The 26,841-nt window shown below is 38.2% G+C and overlaps 1 protein-coding gene across 3 annotated transcripts in view; it reads right to left on the bottom strand.

Annotated features, from left to right (window-relative positions):
• Positions 1–26,841, bottom strand: part of LOC127440676 (CUGBP Elav-like family member 5) — a 224,955-nt gene that overhangs the window by 184,040 nt on the left and 14,074 nt on the right. For all 3 annotated transcript variants that reach the window (XM_051697413.1, XM_051697410.1, XM_051697412.1), the window contains exon 2: positions 24,196–24,278. In XM_051697413.1, the coding sequence (XP_051553373.1) occupies positions 24,196–24,278 (83 nt within the window). The remainder of the gene's footprint in view (positions 1–24,195; positions 24,279–26,841) is intronic.

The following is a 26,841-nucleotide window of genomic DNA, read 5'->3' as shown; positions in this document are numbered from 1 at the left end:
AACATTGCCCAGAGCATCACACTGCCTCCGCTGGCCTGCCTTCTTCCCATGGTGCATCCTGCTCCCATCTCTTCCCCAGGTAAACGGCACACACGCACCCGGCCGTCCACATGATCTAAAAGAAAATGTGATTCATGAGACCACCTTCTTCCATTGCTCCATGGTCCAGTTCTGATGCTCACGTACCCAATGTAGGTGCTTTCAGCGGTGGACAGGGGTCAGCATGGGCACTCTGACCCCTGTACTGTTAGTACGAAGCACTGTGTGTTCTGACACCTTTCTATCATGGCCAGCATTAAGTTTTTCAGCAATTTGTGCTACAGTAGCTCTTCTGTGGGATCGGACCAGACGGGCTAGCCTTCGCTCCCCACGTGCATCAATGAGCCTTGGGCACCCATGACCTTGTCACCAGTTCACCGGTTGTCCTTCCTTGGACCACTTTTGGTAGGTACTAACCACTGCATACCAGGTACACCCCACTAGACCTGCCGTTTTGGAGATGCTCTGACACAGTCGTCTAGCCATCACAATTTGGCTCTTGTCAAAGTCACTCAGATCCTTACGCTTGCCCATTTTTCCTGCTTCCAACACATGAAATTCAAGAACTGACTGTTCACTTGCTGCCTAATATATCCCACCCCTTGACAGGTGCCACTGTAACAAGATAATACATGTTATTCACTTCACCTGTCAGTTGTTTTAATGTTGTGGCTGTTTAATGTTTTTTTTTTTTTTTTGGTTTATTTAGACTTTTACTACATGTAAAGCCTTTAATAAAGTTAATCCTTGTTTTGAATTGTTTGGGACATATATCTGTATTTTTGCATTACTTTGCATGTTGCTCCATTGCGTTTACATACAAATAACATAAAACAGTCCTGCTAATTGATAGCTGTGCAAAAATATCTGCTGTGGTATAAACAGCATACCAAAATCTCTACCAGTTTACACATTTCTATGATTAAAAAATATCAAGCCCTGCCCTACCCTGAATACATGTTCTGTATGAAAATTAACCATAGTTTTCCTATAGTAAACATAGTTCAAAAGTGTTTTTCAGAGTAAAACTATAGTAATCACAAAATTCACTTTAGTTAAATATAAAACACAATTATAGTAAGTACAATGGTGAAACCATGATCAATTTTATTTAGAAAACAGACTAACCATTTCTTTGTGGTTTCAGTCCAGTGACTTCAAATCTTCATTTTTTTCTTTTTTCTTTTTTTTTTAAACCAAATCAATCACAATCTTTAATACGCATACTCATCTCTCTATTCCCAGCTGTCCTCTTTTTAAAAAAAGCCCCCACTGTGCCTTCCTCTTCAAATAATATTTAATCTTCTGCCCACACTAAGTCTCCTACTGTGCTGATAGAGCCAATCATCTTCAATGCATTCCTGACAACCAATCAGATTAAATGAACAATCTTCACTGACTGGCTGAATTTAAATGTGAAACTGAATAAAAGATGCAAAAAGTGTTGAATATGGTGAATAAGAAATTGAATTTAAACAAGACCTTTGTGTTAAAATCTAAACTACAAATAGTTCTGGAAATATGTGGCCCAGTTTTCTTGTTTTTTCTTTTTCCTCTTTTATTCTATGATCACTTTCTCTTCCTTTTCATTAGCCATTTGTTTAATTAATGTCAACAGCGTGCTAAACACTCATACATTAATGCGGATCCTTCTCTAACCTATACAGTACCAATGTATTATTAAAAACAATTAATTTTGCATTACAAAATTACAGATGAATAAAACATTACAAGAGGGGAAAGAGAAATGTAGGATGGTGCAAGCGGCCAATTAATTCTGATTAAGCTGTCAGTTTTTCAGCACAGGGCCAACAAGATGAAAAAGAGAGAAAAAAGCAATTATAAATCAGAGAAATTCAGCAGAATATGGAAAGAAAGAGAGAGAGCAAAAGAGATAGGGTCTCTAAAATTGAAGGGCAGTTTAAATGAATATCTTTTCAGCCCAATGTACGCAACTCCTCCTCTCTCGTTCATGCTGTAATAAAATCTCCGTAGAGTGAATCACAGACCACACACACTTAAAAATAGTTTTTTAATTCCCAAGAAAATAGTCAAGGGTAGTTTTCTGGTTTTATAAAACCAGCTGACAGAATGGTTCTGATCAAAATGATCATGACGTTAAAATGAATATTCAAGGGAACAGTTAAGGCAAAAATCACAATATTCAAACTTATTTGAAGCAAAAAAGTATTTGAAATTTGCACAAAAACACAAAGGTACAAGACTGTGTACTTAACGTCTTTTATGAGGGACTGAACTGCAGAGCTCTTTTGCCGCCGCTTATTTGCCGCAAATCTCTGATTGGTGGATCGTTTCCCTTCAGGATCATGGATGGTGAAGTCCTCACCAGAAAATCCATTATTAAACAATACGAATGTAGAGATACTTATATCAATTGGCGTAAGCCCCATCCTACGGTTCAGCACTTCAGATACTTGCTCGAACTGTCAGATCCTGCCAGAGGCGATGACGGCAGGGGAGTGGAGCTTACCCCTGCCCAGGACGGGACCTAAACTGGTGGAGATGGGTTGGAAGGAGGTGAAAACAACGGAAGTATGCGAACAACAAGAGATAGCTGTGCAGGCTTATCCTGTTAATTGTGACTGGATGAGATGCCTGATAGAATGAATCCTGATATCTTCCAGCTAGAACTACACTTACGCTTCCGTTTATCATAAAAAATCAATTCCGCTATGGAATTTTTTTTTACATTTTTTTTTTTATAGGATTTTAAATTCCAGAACCAAACGTTACACTCCCGACTGACTACAGCTGTCAAGCTAAAACAAAATAAAAAAAGCACCATAAAAGTAGTTTTCAATTTACTTCTATCCCGCTTTAATATGCAGAAATAATTATAAGTAAACCATCTGTAGACCATGTCCACATTATCCCTGATCAAGTTGAAAATGGTTTCAAAATATTCTTGGTCGACACTGTTTTCAAAGTTTTCCAAAATGTCCTCATCCACACTGATACGTCTGAAAATGCTTAAATTACTGTGCATGTGGGAATAAAAAAGTAAGAAGCGTGGTCTGAAACACAATTGTCCTCATGTTCTGCAACTGGACAGCAATTTTAAGTAAACTTCCCGTCGCCTATGAAGGAATGCAATGTAAAGGTTGTACAAAGTAACATGTCTCTTTAATAACACAGCAACACCTCTACAACTTGAGCCACCATCTGCTTTGGGTGGATCACATGACTGCATCACATGCAGGGTTATTATAGTTTTTAAAAATTCACTAGGTTTAATTTTTATTTCGTTTTGTTTCGTGGTTTTCAAATTTAGTTTTAATGGTGCGTAAAGTTTTTATTTCATTTATTATTATTTTATTTTTTTGAAATGTCTCTTTTTAGTTTTTATTTAGTCTTAATTTAGTTTTAGTTTTCAGATGTTTTAACACCACAGAATATCTGTAACACTTTACAATAAAGTTGCATTCATTTTCTTCATAGCTTCTATTTAGTTTTCATTCGTTTTGTAGTTCACATCAATAGTTTGTTTAGTTTTCGTTTTTTTGAAAACTCCCATTTTTATTTTACTTAACGAAAAAAAAATCATTTTCATTAATGATAATGACCTTGGTCACATGACAACACATACGCCTTTGTTTTCAAATATCTCCGTTTTCCCAGTACACAAATGTATCCACTTCGATGAGCTTTTTCGAAAAGCTCAGTTTTTGCTGGGCAAAAATAGTGTCTCAGTGTGGACTGTAGCACTTTCCTCTGTTTTGAGCAGCTGTTCAGCCCGATACGACAACAATGACTCAGCCAGTGGCGTGAGTTTGGGTGTCAAGGGTGTGTTCAGAAAGTCGATTTGAAAGTTAATTTTATTTTAGCAATTACGATTGGTGGCGCTAGTGGCGCAGAAATTACACACTTCAGCTTTAAGACTTAAATTTTGTTGTTTTGAGCTTGGAAGCCCCAGTCCCCATTCACTTGCATAATATGGAAAAGAGTGGCCAGGATATTCTTAAAACTTGACCTTCTGTGTTCCACGGAAGACAGAAAATCAGATGGGTTTGGAACAACATGGTGAGTAAATTATGACAATTTTCTTATTTGGGTGAACTATCCCTTTAAATATTCCTTTCTCTTACCATTTAATGGCTTTGTGTTTTCTTTTATGTCCTCTAAATACAGACAATATATTTTTTTTCACCTGTGCATTAGGACTTCTACAAGAGAGCTGCGGTGAGCTACACAGATACATTATCTGTCGGTGAGTTGGGCAGAACGTGAAAGCAAAATGAATAGCTCCATCTTTTGTGAGAAAGCCTGCGAAGGCAAACAGAAGTGATGGTGTGGCAAATGCAGCAGAGGTGTGTGGGGTTATGAGATATTAATGATAAAGCGTATTGGATGGTAATAGGGTTTGAGACAGTGACCTTTAGGTAGTAATATTCCTGCATCTCTCCAAACATCAAATCCGTCATCAACAAGTGAATATGCCGAAACAGGCTGGAATATTAGCAGAGAACAGAGAGTCTGTGTGTTTTAGATTAATTAATCAATTAAAAATTGTATAATAAACTGCGATTAACTGCATGTGTTAATATTTGCAGAGAAGCCCAACCGCCCACCCCCACCCAAATTCAAATAAATTATTGTGAAAGACAAAAACATTGAATAAACGTTATAAAGTGGCTTTAGAAGTCTATGTATTTTTTTTTTTTTATTTCTTTTATTTCCATTTCACTGAATCACTAGCCTTGTAATGTTCAGGCAGGCAGGCAGGAGAAGGAACAAGATATAGACTGAAGACAATGATGAAACAGTGATGTGCAGAGCCCAAGTGCAGTCTTTATTTACAAAGTGGCATTCAAACGTGAAATTCCTCCAAGACGTGAAAAAATTAACATGAGCATGAAGCAGAACATAAACTAGACTATACCTTGACTTAACTTTGCTTGATTATGTGGCAAACAACAGCACGATGTTACACCTGCAATACTCGACAAAGAACTAGAGAACATGAGGGTTATAATGAGTGGTGGTGGAGAAGTGGACTAAAGCACTGAACTGGTAAGCAGAAGGTTGTTGGTTCAGTCCCCACAGCCACCACCATTGTGTCCTTGAGCAAGGCACTTAACTCCAGGTTGCTCCAGGGGGATTGTCCCTGTAATCAGGGCACTGTAAGTCGCTTTGGATAAAAGCGTCTGCCAAATGCATAAATGTAAATGTTATAAATACCTGGACAAAGGTAACACATGACAAAGACAACCAATGACAAGAATTAACTAATAACAATATAATAAGACTATTAAAACATGAACCAATGAAAAGACAAGACTGATAACAAGTTAACAAGACAATAAACCAATGAGAACATGAGGGATACAGGATATCACATGACTAGACAAAAAAGTTAACTAATTTATTTTAACATTTACATTAATAATTACATTATTACTCTACTGATGGTTAGGTTTAGGTTTGGGGTTTGGGTTGAGGAAGAACAAATTTCATAACTAAGTTCTGCTGTCCGCATGACTACGTACGTGGACATACATTTTTAGGAAAACTGTTTGCTCTAGAACTTTTTTTTGCTTATTTATTAGGTGCTGCTAGTTACAAATCAAAAAGGAAAATGGAAAATGCCCACAGCAGTCATGCGGGAGTCTCAGGAACTTAAAAGCTGCTGTTCTGAAGAACCCTAAAGCATGGTTGCCTGCTGCGTAACGTCATGTAACTCATTCTATATTTACAGTTAATACTCACAATATATTCGCAATGATTTTGCTGGTGATATAAAACTAAGCAATATCATGAATGTTGTGATGATTCTAAAGTAATTTTAATTTGGCCATTATAGGTTTGTAGATTACTTTTCAATGAGACATAACAGAGAACTCCGTTACGTCTCATAAGCTTTGAAAGAGCAGCCTCTGAGCAATTAAATGTTTAAATCAAACTCAATTTACTGTCTTTGCACATATTCTACAAGGCCTGGACAGTGACTTTAGAGAGTGATAGTACAGACACACACAAGCAGCAATAGGCCCATTTGTGTGGCAGTCTGGTGTGGCCATTGAGGATGAAGGCAACATGAATAATTTGTCAGCAGAAATCACAACTCCAGCTGCCAACACAAACACACATGCGAAATACAATACATATACACACCAGTATGTATCACAGCATACATATGTTTAAACATGCCTGATAAAGTACACTTTATCACACATAAACACACACACTTGCCTAAGGCCTATTCCAGCAGCACATCGCATTACTGCTGCACTTTGAAATTATAAAAAAAGAGAAACATGCATGGGGGCGGGACTTAGTGACCTAGAATTCATAAGCGTGGCATTGGATTGTTATTCGTTTTGATGTGTGACTGTTTGCGCCTACATTGTAGGTCATCGCCAAGTGGCAGCAAACATGGACAAGCGCTCTCTCTCTCTCTCTCTCTCTCTCTCTCTCTCTCTCTCTCTCTGTCAGTCTCTCTCTGTCAGTCTCTCTCTCTGTATGACTGTTATGTAAAAGGCCTCATTCTCATATGTGGACTTCCATGCCATTGCCGAACACAAGAGCACACAGGAAAGACAACTTCCACTAAGATCAACCTGAGGGCTGTTCAGATTGTGTCAAAGTGTAGCCGATAAGTTCATTCAAGTGGCTCAACAACCCACAAGAACCATTCGAAATTGCATTGTTAAAATGCATAATGTGCTTTTTAAATTAAAGCATCACTATTAATAAAGCTCATATTTATAGCCTGATCACATGGGAATTACGTGACTGTGGCAACATTTTTGCAAAATTATATTACGCTGTTTCTTACACGTATCGCAGCAGTTCTGAGGTGAAATGTCCACTGTGTGGTGCTAAAAGTGAGTTAAATGTTCTCCCAAACAGATTGTTTTTAAGGTTAATGTTTAATCAAGTTTTAAATAAAAAAAACCGGCCTCCCTAGCCTAAACCTTACATCTAAACATAAAAGAATTAAAAGTAAATGTGAGATGAAAAATGCAATTGCTGAAGTAACAAAGTAATTTTGTGGTGCTTCTTTGATACTTTCAGCTCACGAGTCGACTCACGTGCTATTCAGGACTCGTACCCCAGTCATTTGCATCCCAAGTGCAATGCTCTATCAGTTGAGCTACTGCGCAATTTGATCACACTAGAACGACTTGTAAATGTTGGTTATGTAATGCAAACATTAAAATGTATGTAAGTCTTGCGCTATAGTAAGTGTTGGGATGTCATAAGATAGCATTGCGTGATGAACAGGGCAAAAAGTATGTGTTTATGAACTTTTTGAATCTGCTGTTTTACTCGTGACTTGTGTGAAAGTGAATAAAAGTCATTGTTGTTGTAGTGCCTCTAGTGTTCATTTCACTAGGAAACTGTTCCAATACATAAAAATAATTTTGCAGAAAATGTAGGTAAACTAACGTGATTTTATGAGACCAGATTGCATTTAAAAAAAAATTGCTAACCCTAATTAAACTTCTGAACGGAACTTGTCCTGCACCGTTTGTGCTACAGACATGAATAATACATCAAATCATGCAGATTGTTGTGGAGCGCAGTACTATTACACTTCTAATTGATCTGACTTATGATTTTCACTGTTGGACGACAAAACTGGTGAAAAAATACCATAGATTTACATTGAAGGACCCGAGCCATATCAAGATACCACAATTATATAGAGGCTTGGGAATGAGCTCTTTTGACTCAGTAAGAAACCACCTTGCAACCACCCAGAAAAACCTAGCAACCACATAGCAACATGCTAACAACCACTTAGAACACCTTAGTAACCACATAGCAATGCCCTAGCAACCACCTATGACAGCATCCCTTTAAAAAAAAAAAAAGAGTCCATGGTATATTTGCCGCAAACCCGTGGCAAATTTGCAACTGGTCATTTTCACATTCAAATTAGTTTTGTGGCAAACTTGCGACAAATTGTTCATAGTTGCCAAAGGTTTGCTGCAGGTTCACCACTACCGGTGAAGAGCTGCAAACTTCTGGCAAACATTTGCGAAGTGGCATGAGTGGCAAATTTGCAACAAATTTGTGACAAGTTTGCCAGAACTCAAGTTTTCTAGAGCAAACACTACACTAATTTAATTTTTTTTCCATAAAATTAAAAAATCGAATAACAATTAAACAAATCAAATCAACTCTACAAAATTCAGCAAGTTTTTGCTCTTATCAGCCAACCGACTCTAGTTCTTGTGTTTCAAGTTGCCTAGCTACAGCTAATATGTAACACTCATTTGGACAAACTCTCCTGCATGAACCGAAGGCAGAATTTAGCCAAAATCAATGCCAACAAGTTTTAAAGAGGAAGTACATTGAGTGAGCACTTCCTTTAAGAGCAGTTAGACACAGTTGAGGAAATCTTTTCACACCAGAGACCATAGGAAAGAAAATCCCAACGAGATCTCTTTAATATCTCAGTTGTTTCTCTAAGACAGCAATGAGATTAAAAGGAAATCAAAATGAGACTTTTGCTTATCCACAGGGCTCCAGCACTATAAAGATGAAGATTTTAAAAAATAACTATGGAGATAACAATCACAAAGAGCAATTTCAAGTAGATTAAATATTTTTGAACTGAGTAACTGAAATTATTATTCAGTACATACATTTAATCTCACATGTGTCTCTACTAGAACTTCAGAGGAGATCTCAACAATGTCTCAAACTGTGTTCAGATTTGCAAAATACCAAAGTCAGCAATAAAATTTCAGATATCTCAAGATTAAATCATTAAAAAAAATTCAACAAATTCTTCCGAGATCAAACTGAGCTGCAAAAAGAGGAATTAGAAGAAACATCTACGACAAAATTTATATTGCTACATGAAAGAGCAAACTCTGAGCAATAAAATTTGACAGTGCTAAAGAAGACAGCTCTATTGTATGCAGACTAAATGACTCTGAACTCTGAGCATGTTAGAGGAACAACTATTGCCTTATGCTACATGAACTGTAAAACAAGACAGTTAACAAGCAAAGGTGTCACCATTATGGTTGGCCATTGGCAGCATTGTGTGTGTGATTCTGAAGCTGGCTGAAATTGCATTTTTTCTCATTACACTTACACTGATAACAGGTTTGCTGCCGTTTCTATGGCAACTATAGATCCCTCAAGCTGGGCTGTGCTGCTATCTAGAGAACAGCAGATAGACACACACAGATACACACACACACACACACACACACACACACACACACACACACAAACACACAAACACACACTGTACAGATACACATCTTGTGTAACTAGCAGAGCTGTATGAGATTCACTACCAGCTGTGATCCTTCCCAAAGCCAGAGTCATTGATAATATGCAACTACATCTATTGCAATGAATAACGTCATAGGCCCCTGTATAAGACCTCTGTTCGGTCGGGAAAGGAGGAAGCTGGGACCCGGTTGAGCAGTCAACATAACGTTTTAATGATACAAATGAACTTCAACATAACATAAAAGACACACACAAACATAACTCTGTGTGTGTGTCTCTCTCGGTCTCACTGGCATCTCTGGCTCCCCTTTATCTCTCACTCCCACTGATTAGGTGACTCAGCGCCGGCCATGCACCCTCACAGCCCGGCCATGCCCTCCTCCTTGTCACAGCCCCTTATATACACATTCCGCACCCATAATGCTGCCAAGTCAGTCAATGACTTAAAGGGATAGTTCACCCAAAAGGAGATGCTAGGCAGAATGTTATCTTCAGTCACCTTTTACTTCCATTGCATTCTCTTTAGGTACCTATAAGAAAACTGGTTTCAGACCAACTTCCAAGGCACCATAATGACATGCACTGACAAAACGGAAAAATGCAGGTTGTCCGATTTACTAAATTATATTATTTGTGACCTACACACACACACACACAAAATTGTTTTCTCTTAAAAGGTGTTTTCGATCAATGCACTTTTCTAAACTGTGCACTCTACTCGATTACATTATGTAGGGTGAATGTGAGCCAATCAAGTATGTTCAAGAACATGGGCAAGGGGATTTGGGCAGAGAATTTGTTTCCATGTCTGGCATGGAACTAGGGCCGTCACGTTTATGAAATTTGGCTAACGACTAATTGTCAACAAATTATTGTGATTATGATGATTAATTGCTTTAGGGCTTTCACAATTATGCCAATTTATTGTCATACAAACTGTCATACTACTTCAGTTGTATATGTGCTTCATACACCTTAAGATGTCAATTATTCATATTTAACTTGGAATCATATAATAAAACAACATGATCACATGGGAAGTCGGCATGCTGTTTCCAAAAATTCCAGTACCCTAGGATTGGCAAAAGTATGCCGACTCACTGACATACCCTGTCTCCCATCGGACATATCTGAAACGGCTCAACACCAATTACTTTCCCTCATAGCACTGGTAGTGCATTGCATCAGTTGCATGGGAGACCACAGTTCAATCCCCATTCAAACGAGGAAGTAATCCCATATGTATAATCAATCACGAGCATGATTAAGAGGTTGCATTTTTATCCCTAACATTGCATTTTGTCTCTAATAATGGTTAGGGTTAGATTTGGGTTTTGTTTGGGGGGTAGATTAAATAAAATAAGCATTTCTCTTCACTGTTTTACAACCTGTTCAGCTGAAAACAATTATTTTTACAACTGGCTTCTGGCGACCTCTCCTGAATATAAATGAATGTCACACTTGTTTATATGCTCTGAAACACTTACCGCTTTAGCCTCTGGAGGCAGTGTTTTCAAATTTGGTCAAGGTATACCAATTTCGGCTAAAGAAAAATTGGCACACACTCGCCGACTTTTATGTGAGATCAGGCTGTAATAAAATAGGGATGTATGATTTCCTTCAAGGCTTTAAATCTTTGAATGACATGAAAAATAATATTCTAAATATCCAAATATTTCCAAATACTTATGTCTCTCTTTTTGGACACATTTAGTCTTGGTCCATTTTACTTTTAAACTGTTGTTATTGGAACCCAGCCAGCCTGAATACTGTAGCTATTAACATTGTATTATAACCAGAGCGTTTTGCGTTCACTATCAACATCTTCGCTTATATTTTCACGGGAGTTCTGCAGATGGCGCGTGCATTACACAGTGCTTTTGAAGCGGTTAATCTTCACATGTCTTTTAGGAGCTGCTTTTGTGATCCGTGGTGTGGCTCAGTGAGATGCTCGGAGTTCATTTGGAGAGCTCACATAATGCAATAACATCGGAACATGAGAAACACAAATGCACCGTTCATGGCACTGATACCTTACAAAATTCCCTTGGACAGTAAAATGTGATTGGAATTTGAAGTGCACAAAAAACGCAGCTATCTCAAATAACCACGGATCTCTCAAATAACCGCTTTCAGGCATTTATTTAATAAACACGACATTTAATAGTCATTAAATAATAATTTAATTTCAGGCATTTATTTAATAATATATTGGACTTGATGCATAGAGTATGAATATTGAAATTAAGTGTCATTTTATGCATTATTGAGCAAGATGAAAAAGGGGGAGACTTAATAGGGTTTAATGTTGGAATTTTATAACCGATCCTGTTATGCTGGGTTACCATGGCTTGGAAGACCTGGAGTGAAGCATTTGCTTAGGCTGAGGACGGGTACACGAACAACATGCTGTATGTTGCTTTACTCAAGGAGCATTTACTTATTAGCATTTAGCATGCTAATAGATGCTTTTGCTAGCTAAATGTTAGCAACTAACAAAAACTTATAATTACATAAATCAGTAATGTGACACAAAAACATTATGTAAAACTTAAGAAATTAATCATGTTAGGGACGCATATAAAATCACTTTGAGACTACTTAACTGGGTCAATTAATCAATTAAAAATAACTTCCATTATGTTGAAATTGCATATTGCAAAAACTATGATTTCTGGCAAAGAATTAATGAGCTGAACCAAGGGGGAAAATATGTTGATTTAACTTAATTAATTTATGTGGAACCGATGTACTTGATTAAATCATGTAAATTCAAAGCATTTTTTTTTTAGTGTATCAAATTATCTAAAACTAAGTCAAGTAAGCTTAAAAGCTAGAACGGCGCATGCCTTCACTTGGACCACGGCTTGCGCGACTTCACTACTGGCTCTGTGGTGGCTTTTGGCGACACTTGAGTAGCAAAAGCGGGATTCTTTGCCGGCAGCTGACTGGAGGTAGAGCAGGAGCAGGCCGGGTGAGAGGCAGCACTGTTTCTTTTCAGCAAAAAATGCCTCCTAGCCCGAGACTGCTTCTGAGCAGCCAAGAATCGCTCAGAAAAGTCCTCCACAGCATTGCCAAAGAGGCCCTCAGGTGACACTGGAGTGTCAAGGAGGGTGATCTTTTCTGTATTATGCATATCTGTGAGCGTGAGCCATATGTGGCGATCCAGGACTACCAAATTGCCCATCGATGGCTTACATGGTAGCATTTGTAGCTTGCAGCTCCAAGTCTGTTGCTGTGTGAAGCTCCTTAAATGCTTCTGTATTGGGGCCCTGCTCATCTATATTTTTGAGGAGTTTGGCTTGGAAGACCTGGAGCACCGCCATGATGTGTAGTTCTGATCCAGCTTGGCCCGCCGCTGTGTACGCCATTCCAGCCAGTGCGGATATCAGTCAACACGGCTTGGAGGAATGTGCTGGGTGGGATTTCCATCCCATGGCAGAGTTTGGGTAGAGATGGGCTGCAATCGCCTGTTCCACAGGGGGAAGCTTGGAGTAACCCTTCTCTGTGTAATCCATGGAGAACGGCTGTCCCTCTGACCTGGGTGCGCAAAGAGTAGGGCATTTTTGTGAGCTCCTTATGAACCTCTGGGAAGAATGGAATGTGCCTTCCGCCGCAGTATGCTGACAGCGGCCGGTCTGCAAGAACCATTTGTCCAGGCAGGATTTCTCTGGTTCTGCGGGAGGAGACCACTCTAGACCGAGCTCTTCGACTAACTTCACAAGGACATGAAGAATCTTCTTATCGGTGGTGTGTGCACGCTACTCACCCTCGGCAGGGGAAGAAGTAGCAACTTCTCCCATGGACCAATCACCTGAGGCTGCGATAGATACACCGTCATCCCCATCATCAGCGCCGCCAAACATGATCAGACCGTGCGCTCCAACGGAGGGCCAGAAGTCGTCATGCTTATAATGCAGCGGTGAAAACACTACATCTGATGCTGGGGAGGCTCACGGGGCTTGCACCTGGCACAAGATCCTAGTCTAATACATCCATCTCTGCCTCATGGCCCCGCCGTGCCTCCTCATGTGATCCCTTGGGGCTTAACACAGAAGATGTGGATGGGAGGGCGCATGAGGCTGGATCGTCCCTCAGAACGAGGGCAATCCCGGAACGTAGTGCCTTGAGACTCATGCCCTCGCAGTAAGGTCAGTCTGTCTCTATGAAAGCTGCTTCAGCATGCACGGCCCAGGCAGCAAATGCAGATCTCATGTTGGTCTGATGGTGGGATGTGCCGCTCACACAGGGAACACTTGCAGAACGACATCTTGAAAAAGACGCAAACACACAAGCGGCTCTTTATGAAGGTATAAAATACAGTATAGTATAATAGTAATAAAGGTACAGTTAACTCCTGCCAGAGTGCTGGGAAGCGGGTAGGTGTCACGCTAAAGCGCCGCATTGTTCAAAGGCGAGCCTCTGAAGTGAATAACCCATTACCAAGAGTGTCCTCATGGTGAGGTGGAGAAAACCTACCGGAACACACAGGGGCACAAAGAATCTCCTTGCTGCAGGGGCTAGAAAACAGGCGACAAGTAGTCCTGATGGCGTCCCACAAAGAAGAGTAGTCCACTGAATGTGTACCTTCGACAGCGAAGCAGAGAAGGGTTTCCTAGACGAAGTAGAATAGTCCTAGTCGTGAAGGAAGAAAAATCTTAAGTAATGGTGATTTAGTGCCTGGTTATATAGGCCAAGTGCGCACCTGAAGGGGCATGGCTCAAACACCATTGTCAATCAGAAATATTGGCATTATTGCACATGGGTTTCAACCAGGTTGTCTAGGAAAGTACCTCCCCATAGCAATGTCGAAGTGAACTGAACCAAAAGGTAACCAAAACTCTAGCAAGAAAAATAATGAAAAAAAAAAAAAAAACATGGTTACTACAGTTTTACTATAGTAACACCATGGTTCATTTTTGGTTAAAAAAACACAGCAACAATGAATGGTTTCACTATAGCAAAACTACTTGTGAGGGAACACAAAACTTATTGTGAGAAAATGTCAAATGATTGCAAAAGAATGAACGTCTATTTCAGAAACAAAATTATTTCTCCTTACAGGCTCAGTACTTGTGCTACAGAAGAGAAAGGCTTTTTATAAATTTATGAACCTAAAAGTTATCATGAATTCTGTGCTAATGAACTAAGCTAGATGCTAGCACATATATGAGGGGTATAAGGGTTTGCAGTATTAAGATGCAATTTTATGACATGGTAGATGTCCCAATAGCAGCAGTCTTACATAGCAGTGGTTGACCGATACAGGTTTTTTTAATGGCTGATGCCAATGCTGATATCCAGAGAGCAGGGTGGCCGATAGGCCAATACAATGCCGATAGATCACACAATTTAATATAGTAAATAACAAACATTAAATTGCTAAAATAAAATACTAATAAACTCTTATTTAGCACTATATTTAATCAATTTCACACAAAACTAAAAAATAATATTGTATTTTAAATGGTACAGTTGTGCTCAAATGTTTGCATACCCTGGCAGAAATTGTGAAATTTTGGCATTGATTTTGAAAATATGACTGATCATGCAAAAAAAATTGTCTTTTATTTAAGGGTAGTGATCATATGAAGCCATTTATTATCACATAGTTGTTTGGCTCCTTTTTAAATCATAATGATAACAGAAATCACCCAAATGGCCCTGATCAAAAGTTTACATACCCTTGAATGTTTGGCCTTGTTACAGACACACAAGGTGACACACACAGGTTTAAATGGCATTAAAGGTTAATTTCCCACAACTATGGCTTTTTAAATTGCAATTAGTGTCTGTGTATAAATAGTCAATGAGTTTGTTAGCTCTCACGTGGATGCACAGAGCAGGCTAGATACTGAGCCATGGGGAGCAGAAAAGAACTGACAAAAGACCTGCGTAACAAGGTAATGGAACTTTATAAAGATGGAAAAGGATATAAAAAAAGATATCCAAAGCCTTGAAAATGCCAGTCAGTACTGTTCAATCACTTATTAAGAAGTGGAAAATTCGGGGATCTCTTGATACCAAGCCAAGGTCAGGTAGACCAAGAAAGATTTCAGCCACAACTGCCAGAAGAATTGTTTTTCATTACATTAGCTGAATCAGCCTGAAAATAGTGTTTTTAGCATGATCTGAGCTAAAGAAGCACAGTTTATAATACCATTGTTGTCAGATTTTACTGCTGATTTCAAAATGTTCTTTGATCGTAACTTTGACCAACCGTTTAGGAGATTTAGTTCTTTCTCTATTCAAGTAGAAAGAAGCTGTACTTTTATGCCACTTGTTTATAGAAAATAGCTGCCTGGGAGCATTCCAAAGATGGATGCCGAATGAACTGACTTGCCTTGAAAGGGACTTTGGTATGTACTTTGGCAAAGTAAATACTTTTTACTGTGATGCAGAAGCAAATCAGCATGCAGTCTGGGTCTTGTTCTTGTAATCCCCATCTACTGAAGTTCTTGAATGCCATCCCATGTTTTTCTCTTTCGTTCCTTAATGTCCTTAAATATATGCCGACTTTGTGTCGACTTTCGTTTTCCCTGTTATCACTGTGTCTTCCTGTGAATCGATCCCTAAGGGATTCTTAAGCTTTACTGAACTAAACCGAATTAAAGAGAGTTGAGCTAAACGAAATCAAAGCAAATCTAATCAAACTGAATTGCATTTGATTAAATCAACTTAAAGTGAGCGGAATTGATTTTGAATTAATTTAACCAAATTGCGTCAAAAGGAATTAATCGCCAAACTGTTGCACCATCGAGGGACAGAAATGCTGTGCAACTTACAGAGATGGTGACTGTAGTTTGATAATGCAAATACAGGGTCTTAAAGTCGACATGAAATCATAATTTACACTACTTTATAAATGTGAATTCTCAGTCGAACTGTGAAGGATTCATTGGTGCACATTATTCAAAAAGGGGGAAGAACAATTCGCTAAACTTTCATCCAAATATTATAACTAAAAAGACTTTACTTTTCGACTGACATCAACAAGCTGGCTTATTTTTCAAACACCTATCATATAGAGACCACTTTTCACAATCCATTCAATTCCCAACTGATAAAATGAAGTCCAGCCCAACATTTTTTTGAGTTTTACTCAGAAGTATGTCACATTATGGAAGTAAAATGGGCTGTGAATGCCATTTCCAGTGTTTCCATAGCTTTTGACCAATGCATTTCCGGGATTTTCCAAATGTTTGTGATTACATAATACATTTTAAAAATCTTTTTACAGGGATTTCACACTTTTAAATTACAAATAAATGACAAACGTCATCTTTAAAGGGGACATGACATGAGGAATCAAATTTTCCTTGATCTTTTAGCATAGAGGTCATTTTATTATAAAAACATACTGTAAGTTTCAGAACTCAAAACTTCCTCCTCACTGCAAAAAGAGCATTTGTTGAAACCAAGCTGCCAAAATGACTTGATCTCTACTTCCTTCACATTGGGATGTCACACTGTGGTAGACATTTGCATCTGACCACCTCCACAACCACACATCAATGCCTACTTGACCTTATCACTTCAGAGCCCCATCCAGTAGCGGTGAGCAGTGAGATGGCAGGTCAGTCAAGAGCAGAGAGCCAGTCATAACAGTGGGCATTTACAATCAAGTCTTAACCAAACCAAAACCAAGCCTTTCTGACAGAAGGTCAGAATGAGGGTGGAAAATGATCATGTTTTACAAATATATGATTGTTTTTGTGTGTGTGTGTGTGTGTGTGTGTGTGTGTGTGTGTGTGTGTGTGTGTGTGCAAAAAGCTTTACAAATATTATAAGTGAACCATACATAACATACTAAAATAAAAATAAAAATCCATGTTATGACTAGTGGTCGACCGATATGGGTTTTTTTAATGGCAGATGCTGATGCCTATATCCAGAAAGCAGGGTGGCCAATAGGCCGATACAATGCCGATATATCACACACTAATATATAACAAACATAAAATTACAACAAAAAAAATAATAAACTTTTATTTAGCACTATATTTATTCAATTTCACAAAAACTTTAACTTTGTAAGAAATTATCTTAAAAAAATATACATATATTGTATTTTAAAATGGTAGATAGCAGTTTCTTCTGATTTCTGTTTAGTCATCAAATCTTAGTAAATAATTTGCACATGAATAAATTGTTAATATATTAGGAAAAAGGACATAACGCTACACACAGTAGTCCAGCAATCATGGATGGCATGTCCACGTTAGCAATTGTATTTTCTAAAAAAATACAGAATCGAACCAATTGTACATACAGTGCATAGTGAATAAGACATTGTGACAAGAAGGAGGGTGTGGCCAGGCCATGAGGGGAGATAAAGGGGGGCCGGAGACGCCAGTTTGAGAGAGAGAGAGAGAGAGAGAGAGAGAGAGAGACGCACTCGGCCGCGCTGCATGCGTGTCTGTTCATTTATGTTTTATATTTTAAGTTAATTTATATCATTACATTTTATGTTGACTGTTCAGTAAATTCCTGCCTCTTCCTTGCTTGTCTTTATACCGTTACAGACATTTACTCACAGCACACGTGAAGCGCATTTACCTTGAAGTTGCACCTGAGACTATTTAGCAGAGAAAGGCTACTTCTATTAAATTGAATGGGAAAAATTAAAACACCCAACTGCAGCCAACGAATGTAGATAGGAAGTCACGCCATACAGGTAAAAGAGCCAATCACCTTTGAGACACAGACATCGCTTGTCAATCAAACTGAGATTTTAGCTATAAAAGCTGGGAAAATGGCTTTATTTTTTAGCGTAATCTGAGGTAAAGAAGCACCATTTATAATACCAGTGTTGTCAGATTTTACTGCTGACTTGAAATACACTACCGGTCAGAAGTTTTGAAACACTTGACCGAAATGTTTCTCATGATCTTAATCTTTTGATCTGAAAGCATATGCTTAAATGTTTGAAATTAGTTTTGTAGACCAAAATGTAATTGTGCCACCATATTAATTTATTTCATTATAAATCTAAAATGTAATTAAAAAAAAAAAAAAGTTTTTGAAATTGATGACTTGGACCAAATAATAAAGAAAAGCAGCCAATACGTGCCCAGCATATAGATGGGAACTCCTTCAATACTGTTTAAAAAGCATCCTAGGGTGATACCTCAAGAAGTTGGTTGAGAAAATGTCAAGAGTACATTTCTGAAAATTCTAGGCAAAGGGTGACTACTTTGAAGATGCTAAAATATAATACACAGTTTTGATTTATTTTGGATTTTGTTTAGTCACAACATAATTCCCATAGTTCCATTTATGTTATTCCATAGTTTTGATGACTTTACTATTATTCTAAAATGTGAAAAAAAAAAAAAAAAAAAAAAAAAACAATTATAATAAAGAATGAGTAAGTGTTTAAAAACTTTTGACCGGTAGTGTATATTCTTTGATTGTAATCTGGACCAACCGTTTTAGAGATTTTGGTCTTTAACCACTCAAGTAGATAGGAGCTGCAATTTCATGACTGGAAACAGTCTCCGAGAGCGTTCCAAACATGGCCGACAGTGACTTGCTAGAAAGACATTAGTTGCATTCACGTGCTCGTGTGGATTCAGCATGAGCCTCAGTCTCCTGATTTGTGAATGAGAGGAACTTTTGATCCTGAAGTTTTTGATTCTGGCATATATATAATACGTGCTTCAGAGGAAGATATTATATAAGCACTCAACGAGAAGAAAATGCTGGATTTTCGTGAGGTTTGTGAATTACATCTTTTTAAATGAGATATCTGCATATTTGCAGATGGTATATAATAGAAGTTTTATTGATATTTGCCTTTTATCATTAGAAAAGTTACTGGGAACTGTTGAGGAGAGACTGTTAGAATACGTGCTTCAGAGGAAGATTTATGAGCGTTCCACAGGATGCTGGATCTGCTGAAGTTTTGTGAGGTTGGTTTATTACATCTGTTTAAATGAGATATGCACATATTTGAAGACGGTATATGATATTAATTTTATTGATATTTGCATTTTTATCATTAGACAAGACAGTTAAGGATACAGGGAACTGTTGAGTAGCGAGAGGGAGAATGAAACAGGTGAGCATGTCTGCCACGGCTCTGATATGCGGATCGTTTAAATGACACTGTGTTGCACACCAGTCTTATTGTTGTAACACGATGGCACGTAACAACAAAATGGACTGTGACTGCTCGTTTACATGTCTCAGACGCTTCACATGCAAGCAGGTGATTCTCAGTGCCCTCAAGAAACAAATCGGGCAAAGAGGAAAATTTATCGGCCGATGCTAATAATTAAAAAAGTCAGAACTCAGTGATATATCGGTCGACCACTAGTTATGACCCCTTTAAATTCCCCACTAAGCTTTTTCATGGAAAAATGACTGGCCAGATAAGCACCAAATAGTACCAAACTTGAGATCAGCAGGGATTCATATTTGTGAATGCCAAATTCATATTTGTGATTCTTTTCTACGACCTCTGATCTCATTCCTCTCTATTCTTTTATTTGAAATGGAAAAAATAATGGGCTTTCTGTCCCAATTGTCCAATAGTCTTGTATGAATGCAAAACAAGTGTGAGATTCGATGTTCACACATAGTCTCTCTCATATTCCTGTTGTGACCTCTCGCGCCCTGATGCTCGCTGTATGCACACACTTGATGGAGATGCGGGAACTTTGCTGGGGAGTTTGTGGCTTTCTCTTCAACATACACACATGAAAGCACATACGCCCGGGGCTGTCATGATGACCCGAGTCACCCTGTTTATGTATTCCATCTCTCTCTCTCTCTCTCTCTCTCTCTCTCTCTCTCTTTACTTTCCTTTCCTCTAAACTTGACTTGCACTGGCATATATTACTCTTTTCATCTTTAAGATATTTATATTTATGGATAATTCTTCAAGTAAATGCACTTTTGGCCCAGAGGACTTGCAGAAAATACTCCCTCAAAACATATTTTTGAAACTCACTACTTTATTCATTTTTCTACTAAAAATGTCCAACAGTAAATATAAATGCATCACAGGAGAGTCATTTTTGTCATCAACAAATGTCATTTCCAACACATCACAAATTATGTATTTTTGATACCATTATGAGGTGGAAATGACATTTCAAAAATTTTTGGAATACAATATCTGTCTTTCTATGGCCATTTTCAAAGCTAGCATTTTATGTATGCTAAATAGACTGAATAATATTTTTGCACTGTTTTTTTTTTTTAAAAAAAGCTTGAATGGAAAACATGCTCAAAATATGTACCTTGATTTTTCACTGTTATCTCTTTGGTAACCATGTATACTAACTATTGTTGGAAAAAATATATCGTAAAAATTGTTGGTTGTGATTAAAATTATGCCACAACTGAGGAACAGTCTTAATATGTGTAAAAATATAATATAAATAATTTTCACACAATCTACTTTCAGCTGCTCCCATTAGGGGTCGCCACAGCGGACCATTTGTGATCCGCATATTTGACTTGAATACATTTTTCCTATACAAATTTTACAAAACAGTTTCAATATGACCTTCATAAAAAAAAAGAACATTAGTTTTGATAAAATCAACCAGAGACAAAAAATACCCTTGTCACCCAGTTTGTTTATTCCATCTTGCATATTCCTGAAAATATTACACTATTGATCTTCCAACTCTCTCTATTTATATTCTTTTCATTCTGTATCTCTCCTCTTCCCACTGTAGACATCTCTCTGATAAATACCCTTGTTATGAATTATATTGTAGTTCTTACGGGTGAACCAACCCGAGCGCGATAATTCCTCATAGTGCGACAATACAATCTGACAAGCCATTAGAGCCCTTAAATAAAAGAAACAACGGCGCACATGGTCCATAAATTTTCTCGAAACATTTCAGTTGAGTTGTCGGACTTCATGGAAAATCGTTGAATTGTACAACAGGGTTGACTCGCTCGCACCCTTGATAACAATACAACATGCATTAATCAATATTAGTGAGCGTTTGCATGATTGATTTTACCCACAATTCATCCATTTTGCATTGGATCTAAGAACTCAGTTGGTCCCGGATGTTGTAGTTGAATCTTACTGTTGTATCATAAGGAGCTTAGCAAGCCTTAACCTCAGTATTATAGACAATCTGATACTTATCAGACTCAAAAACACAAGCACAATCTTTTTTTCAAAACCCGCAAGACTCCACTGTTTAGTTCCCAGGCTGTTACACTGAACACAAAGAACTAGTAGCTGAATTTGACAAAGTTTGTGAGGTTTGTGGTATCAAAACCTTTAAACAAAATTTTGAGCCCCAACAGAGTATAAGAGTCTTTTATTACACTAAAGGGGTTTATTAGTTATATTTGCCACTTACAAAATAAACAAATGGACAAGAAATATTGATTTGAGTTTAAACTCTTTCAACTATTTCGCCTGGGACAATGCTCAATTATACAGTATTCCAGAGAGCCGTGTAATAAACCAGTATATTCCTCTGTGCTCTCTTAGTTGTGTTAAATTTTAGGCCTAGTTCCATTTAAAAGCCATGTAAATATCGGTCAGACATTCTCAAAGTGGGCGGTTTGGGCCAAAATAAGATGCAGAATGGACCAGACTTTATGCCGATAGTCAAAAATGTAACTAACTCTTGTAAAATCAGAGCAGAATTAAACTCAATTGGCCTAAACAAACCAGTGACTGCTGTTTCCTGTTTCTAAACCAGTCCAGGTGTCACATGACTGACTGATATTCCACCAATACACTGTCTGCTTCTGAAATAGTCTCTCCAGCCTAAAAACTATGCTCTACTGCTCTCGTTAACGATGACCCCACTCCAAACACACGTAAAAGTAGCTCATTGCTTTTTTAAGACACCCAGATCTATATTTGGGCTCCATTCAGGCAGGTTGTGGGTTCATTACACTCATCTCAAAGTGAAAAAATGATGACTTTCATTATCAATATAATCTGCACTCAAAAATGTACCACAAAATTCCATCAAACTGAATTGAGTAATCTTTAACAAAAGAAAATAATATAAAAACTTAAATGTTTAAAGTTGTATTATTTAATTTAGTTAAAAATTACACAATTTAATTTGATTGAATTTTGTTATGAAATTAAAATGCGCAGATCTTTAAAACAGGCTAAAATATATTTTTTGAGTGTTTACTTGCCCCATTAAGACCATTTTCACACCAAAAGTAAAATAAATGTAAAAAATATTTTACTGTAATAAGTCTATGTTTAGGACCATTGAGATTTGTATAGTGACATTATTTTCAAGGTTCCTTTGAGAATTATATATATATATATATATATATATATATATATATATATATATTCTTATAGTATATTTTTGTGCTGATTTTTATTCCAAAAGTCTTTGCATTACAGTAATTATTTACTATAAGGGTAATTCCATGTCAAATCAACCAAATACAAGAAACTTCCCCAGTTGAAATTTGTTGATTTGATTAATACTTTTCATGAACAATAAAATAAATAAATAATAATAAATAACGGTGCTTGGACACCTAATGATGCATTTCAGATTTTTGAAGATGTACATTTCTGAAATCCAAAAACTAGATATAGGTATTGCACTAACTGGAGAGTGTGTTGCTTAATAATAGTCAAGATTTTGACAATATTGTTTTTATGTGAATGAATAAATGTACATATAGTTTCAACATTATTTGTACTTCAGCCCTTTGTTTTGTTGGACAAGAAATACTAGCTTCATACCATGTGACCCACATTTGGTATTCAACCATTGAAAATAGGTTATATTTTACTATTTATACACGGTGCCACATTGAGAACCCCATATCTCTGGGATTTAACCATATAGGGCCTTTAAAATGAAGATAAAAAAAAAGTTGTTCTGAAACAGAATCTCAAAGGATATTAAGTCATTTTTAATAGTTCAATAAACAAAAAACCCAAAAAAGCTTTTTTATATAATTTATGCAACAAAGTCAACTGATGTTAGTAATAGACCTACCTATCTGTGTGTAAAATAAAATAAAAATTACGCTGCCATCTTTCTAAGGTTATTTATTTGTAGTTTTGTTCCAAAATCACAGATGACATTTGTTAATTTGACCCCCGTCTACAAAATACTCGATTACTTAGTGAATATTTATCAGTGGCATTTAATATTTTGGCTTTCATCACCATTTACGCATCTCTTTCACCAATATAAAAATGATCAAAAACAACATTTTGAGTCGGGGACATCTGGTTGAGTTGACACCCAACACTCAAAAGTAAAATGTGTGAAAAATGCATGAGAATTTAAGGGGAAATTAGCTTAATAGTCTCAAAATTAATGTCACAATGCAAAAATACTTAATGATCCTAAAATTAACCTTAATTTTCCTTATGCAAAATATAAATTCTTATTTTATTTCTTTTGATATTTAGGCTGAGGTGTGACCTAGACATGTTCCTGACAGGTTTAGTGAGATTCAACCATATAGATATTCTCAGCTTTGAATGTATGTTTGCAAAGTCTGCAGAAGTGCAGTATGAATGTATCTGTATTGCTGTTTTTTGTTTTGTTTTTTCTCCTGCATCTGTGTGTGAGCCAACAAGGTTAATGTTCATAACCTTTACATAAATCTGCTGGCACTTTACAGCAGCTGGCCTACAGCAGAGACTGACCCAACGGTAGCATCTGAATGTGCAGCCACGTCTGCCCATGACAGTCGGCCATGTGTACATATGTTTGCACGAGAGCCAAACAAACCCTATAGCATGAAGCGTGCGCACACACACACACACACAAACACACACACACACACACACACACACACACTACATTCCCTTAAAGATTCCATATCACCTAAACATACCACTCCATACACACATATTTACATACTGTACATAAAAAAGAAAATTCTAAATCTCTTTAGTATCTCTTCTAAAAACACTGATAATAAGGAGAGATTGAAAGATACACATACCCCTGGTAGAGTCTTCTGTTCGTGCAACGCATTCTGGGCTTTGATGGCTGATTCACGAGCACAGTAGGTGAGGAAAGCACAACCTAAAAAAAAAAAGGACATGAGAATCAGATTCAGAACTGCATATAGTACACTGAAAGACATGCAGAAATATACTTATGTTACACTTCCATACCTGCAAAAGGAAAACAGCATTATAAAACTAGATTTTTATTTTTTGTGAAGACTCTCATGTGCTAACTTTGTTTTAATGGTTTATTACTGGTCCTAGTAATAACAATTATTACTGGTCCTAGTCAAGACAGCCTACTTAAAAGTCTCTATGATATTCTGGTCTGTAGCTATGGCTTGGGTCAGGATTTTTACACAAATTGAACTGCTAGTTTTAAAGAGCACCTATTATGGTTTTTCAAATATTACCTTTCATGTAGTGTGTTATATAGCTGTTTGTGAAAGTAAAAAAAGTCTGCAAAGTTTCAAAAATCAAAGTGCACGACAAATGGAGTTACTGGACTCAAGACGGCACCGAGTATGGCTGCTGCGTTGCGAGCTCCGACACAACATTGTAGTTTTTTGTTTGTTTTGTTTACAATTCTTATGTTTTTTTGTCTTGGATGTCGTCTGCCTTATTGTCTATGACAGACAAACACTTTTGGACATTGGTTCTGCAATTACACACCATAAACCGGACTTTAAATTCCTCAATGCCGACCCGCTGTTTACAAACAGGCCAGCGGAGCCCTTTGTCTGGGCAGCCTGGCCGCGGAAATGCAAAAGGAAAAGGGGAAACAGAGCCGGCGTTCTCATCAGAGTAAGACGTCACGCAAATTGACCCCCGCTACCCAGTATTCTATTGGCAAATGTTCAGTCTCTGGACAACAAGCTCTGCGAGCTGAGAGCGCGGATCTCTTTCCAACGAGAGACGAGGGACTGCTGCGTTATCTGCCTTTCAGAAACTTGGATGTCTGCGGAGATTCCAGACTCAGCCATTGAACCCGCGGGGTTCTCCGTGCACCAAGCGGACAGAGCGAAATACCTCTCAGGTAAAAGCAGAGGTGGTGGTGTATGTTTTATGATTAACAAATCCTGGTGTGATCAGAGGAACGTACATTCTATCAAGTCTTTCTGCTCTCCTGATCTGGAATTTCTCATGCTTCCGTGTCGACCATTCTGGCTACGGAGGGAATTCACAGCGGTAATTATCACAGCTGTGTACATCCCGCCACAAGCCGACACAGACTGGGCACTCAAAGAACTGTATGGGTTTAAAAGCAAGCATGAAACCGCGCACCCTGAGGCTGCGTTCATTGTGACCGGGGACTTTAACAAAGCCAATCTCAAATCAGTCGCACCAAAATACCACCAATACATCAGTTTTAACACACGAGGGGACCGGGTTTTGGACCATTACTACTCTCCCTTCCGGGATGGCTACAAATCCCTCCCCCGCCCACCATTTGGCAAATCGGACCACTCTTCTGTTCTGCTTCTGCCCGCTTACAGGCAGAAACTGAAACAAGAAGCACCCACCCTCAGAATGATCCAGTGCTGGTCGGACCAATCAGACTCTATGCTACAAGACTGTTTTGATCACGTGGACTGGGAGATGGTCCGGTCCGCCGCTGATGACGACATCGAGGTATACGCTGATAGCGTAACGTGTTTCATCAGAAAGTGCGTAGAGGACGTTGTTCCGACCAAAAAGATACGGATCTAGCCGAACCAGAAACCTTGGATTAACAGCAATGTTCGCGCGGCACTTGATGCGCGGACCTCCGCTTTTAATTCTGGGAATGCGGAGGAGCATAAACAAGCCAGTTATGGCCTCCGAAAAACTCAGAACAGCAAAACGTCAGTACAGGAAAAAGATTGAAGGACAGTTCAACACCACCAACTCTAGAAGCATATGGCAGGGAATTAATATCATCACGGACTTTAAAGGGAATAAAAACTCAGCCGTGAACACCGCTGCCTTTTTTCAACCTTTCCCTCTCTTTGTCTGTAGTCCCCACGTGCTTTAAAAATGTCCACCATTGTGCCTGTTCCAAAGCAATCCAAAATCACTTGCTTAAATGACTGGTGTCCTGTTGCTCTGACCCCCACCATCAGCAAATGCTTTGAGAGACTAATCAGAGATTACATCTGCTCTGTGCTGCCTCCATCACTGTTTGTAGACTACAGCTCAGCATTCAACACCATAGTGCCCTCCAAGCATTGTGTGAAACTCCGGGCTCTGGGCTTAAACAGCTCTCTGTGTAGCTGGATCCTGGACTTCCTGTCAAGCAGATGCCAGGTGGTTAGAATGGGCAGCAACATCTCATCACTGACCCTCAACACTGGAGCCCCACAGGGCTGTGTTCTCAGCCCACTCCTGTATTCTCTGTACACACATGACTGTGTGGCAACACACAGCTCCAATGCCATCATTAAGTTTGCTGATGATACGACGGTGGTAGGTCTGATCACTGACAATAATGAAACAGCATACAGAGAGGAGGTGCACACTCTGACACACTGGTGTCAGGAGCACAACCTCTCCCTCAACATCAGTAAGACAAAGGAGCTTGTGGTGGACTTCAGAAGAAAAGACAGAGAACACAGTCCCATCACCATCAATGGAGCACCAGTGGAGAGAGTCAGCAGCTT

Source organism: Myxocyprinus asiaticus, chromosome 5, assembly GCF_019703515.2.
Source record: "Myxocyprinus asiaticus isolate MX2 ecotype Aquarium Trade chromosome 5, UBuf_Myxa_2, whole genome shotgun sequence".
Taxonomy (NCBI): domain Eukaryota; kingdom Metazoa; phylum Chordata; class Actinopteri; order Cypriniformes; family Catostomidae; genus Myxocyprinus; species Myxocyprinus asiaticus.
The sequence above is the reverse complement of the archived record's forward strand: the minus strand, read 5'-3'. Positions and strand labels throughout refer to the sequence as shown.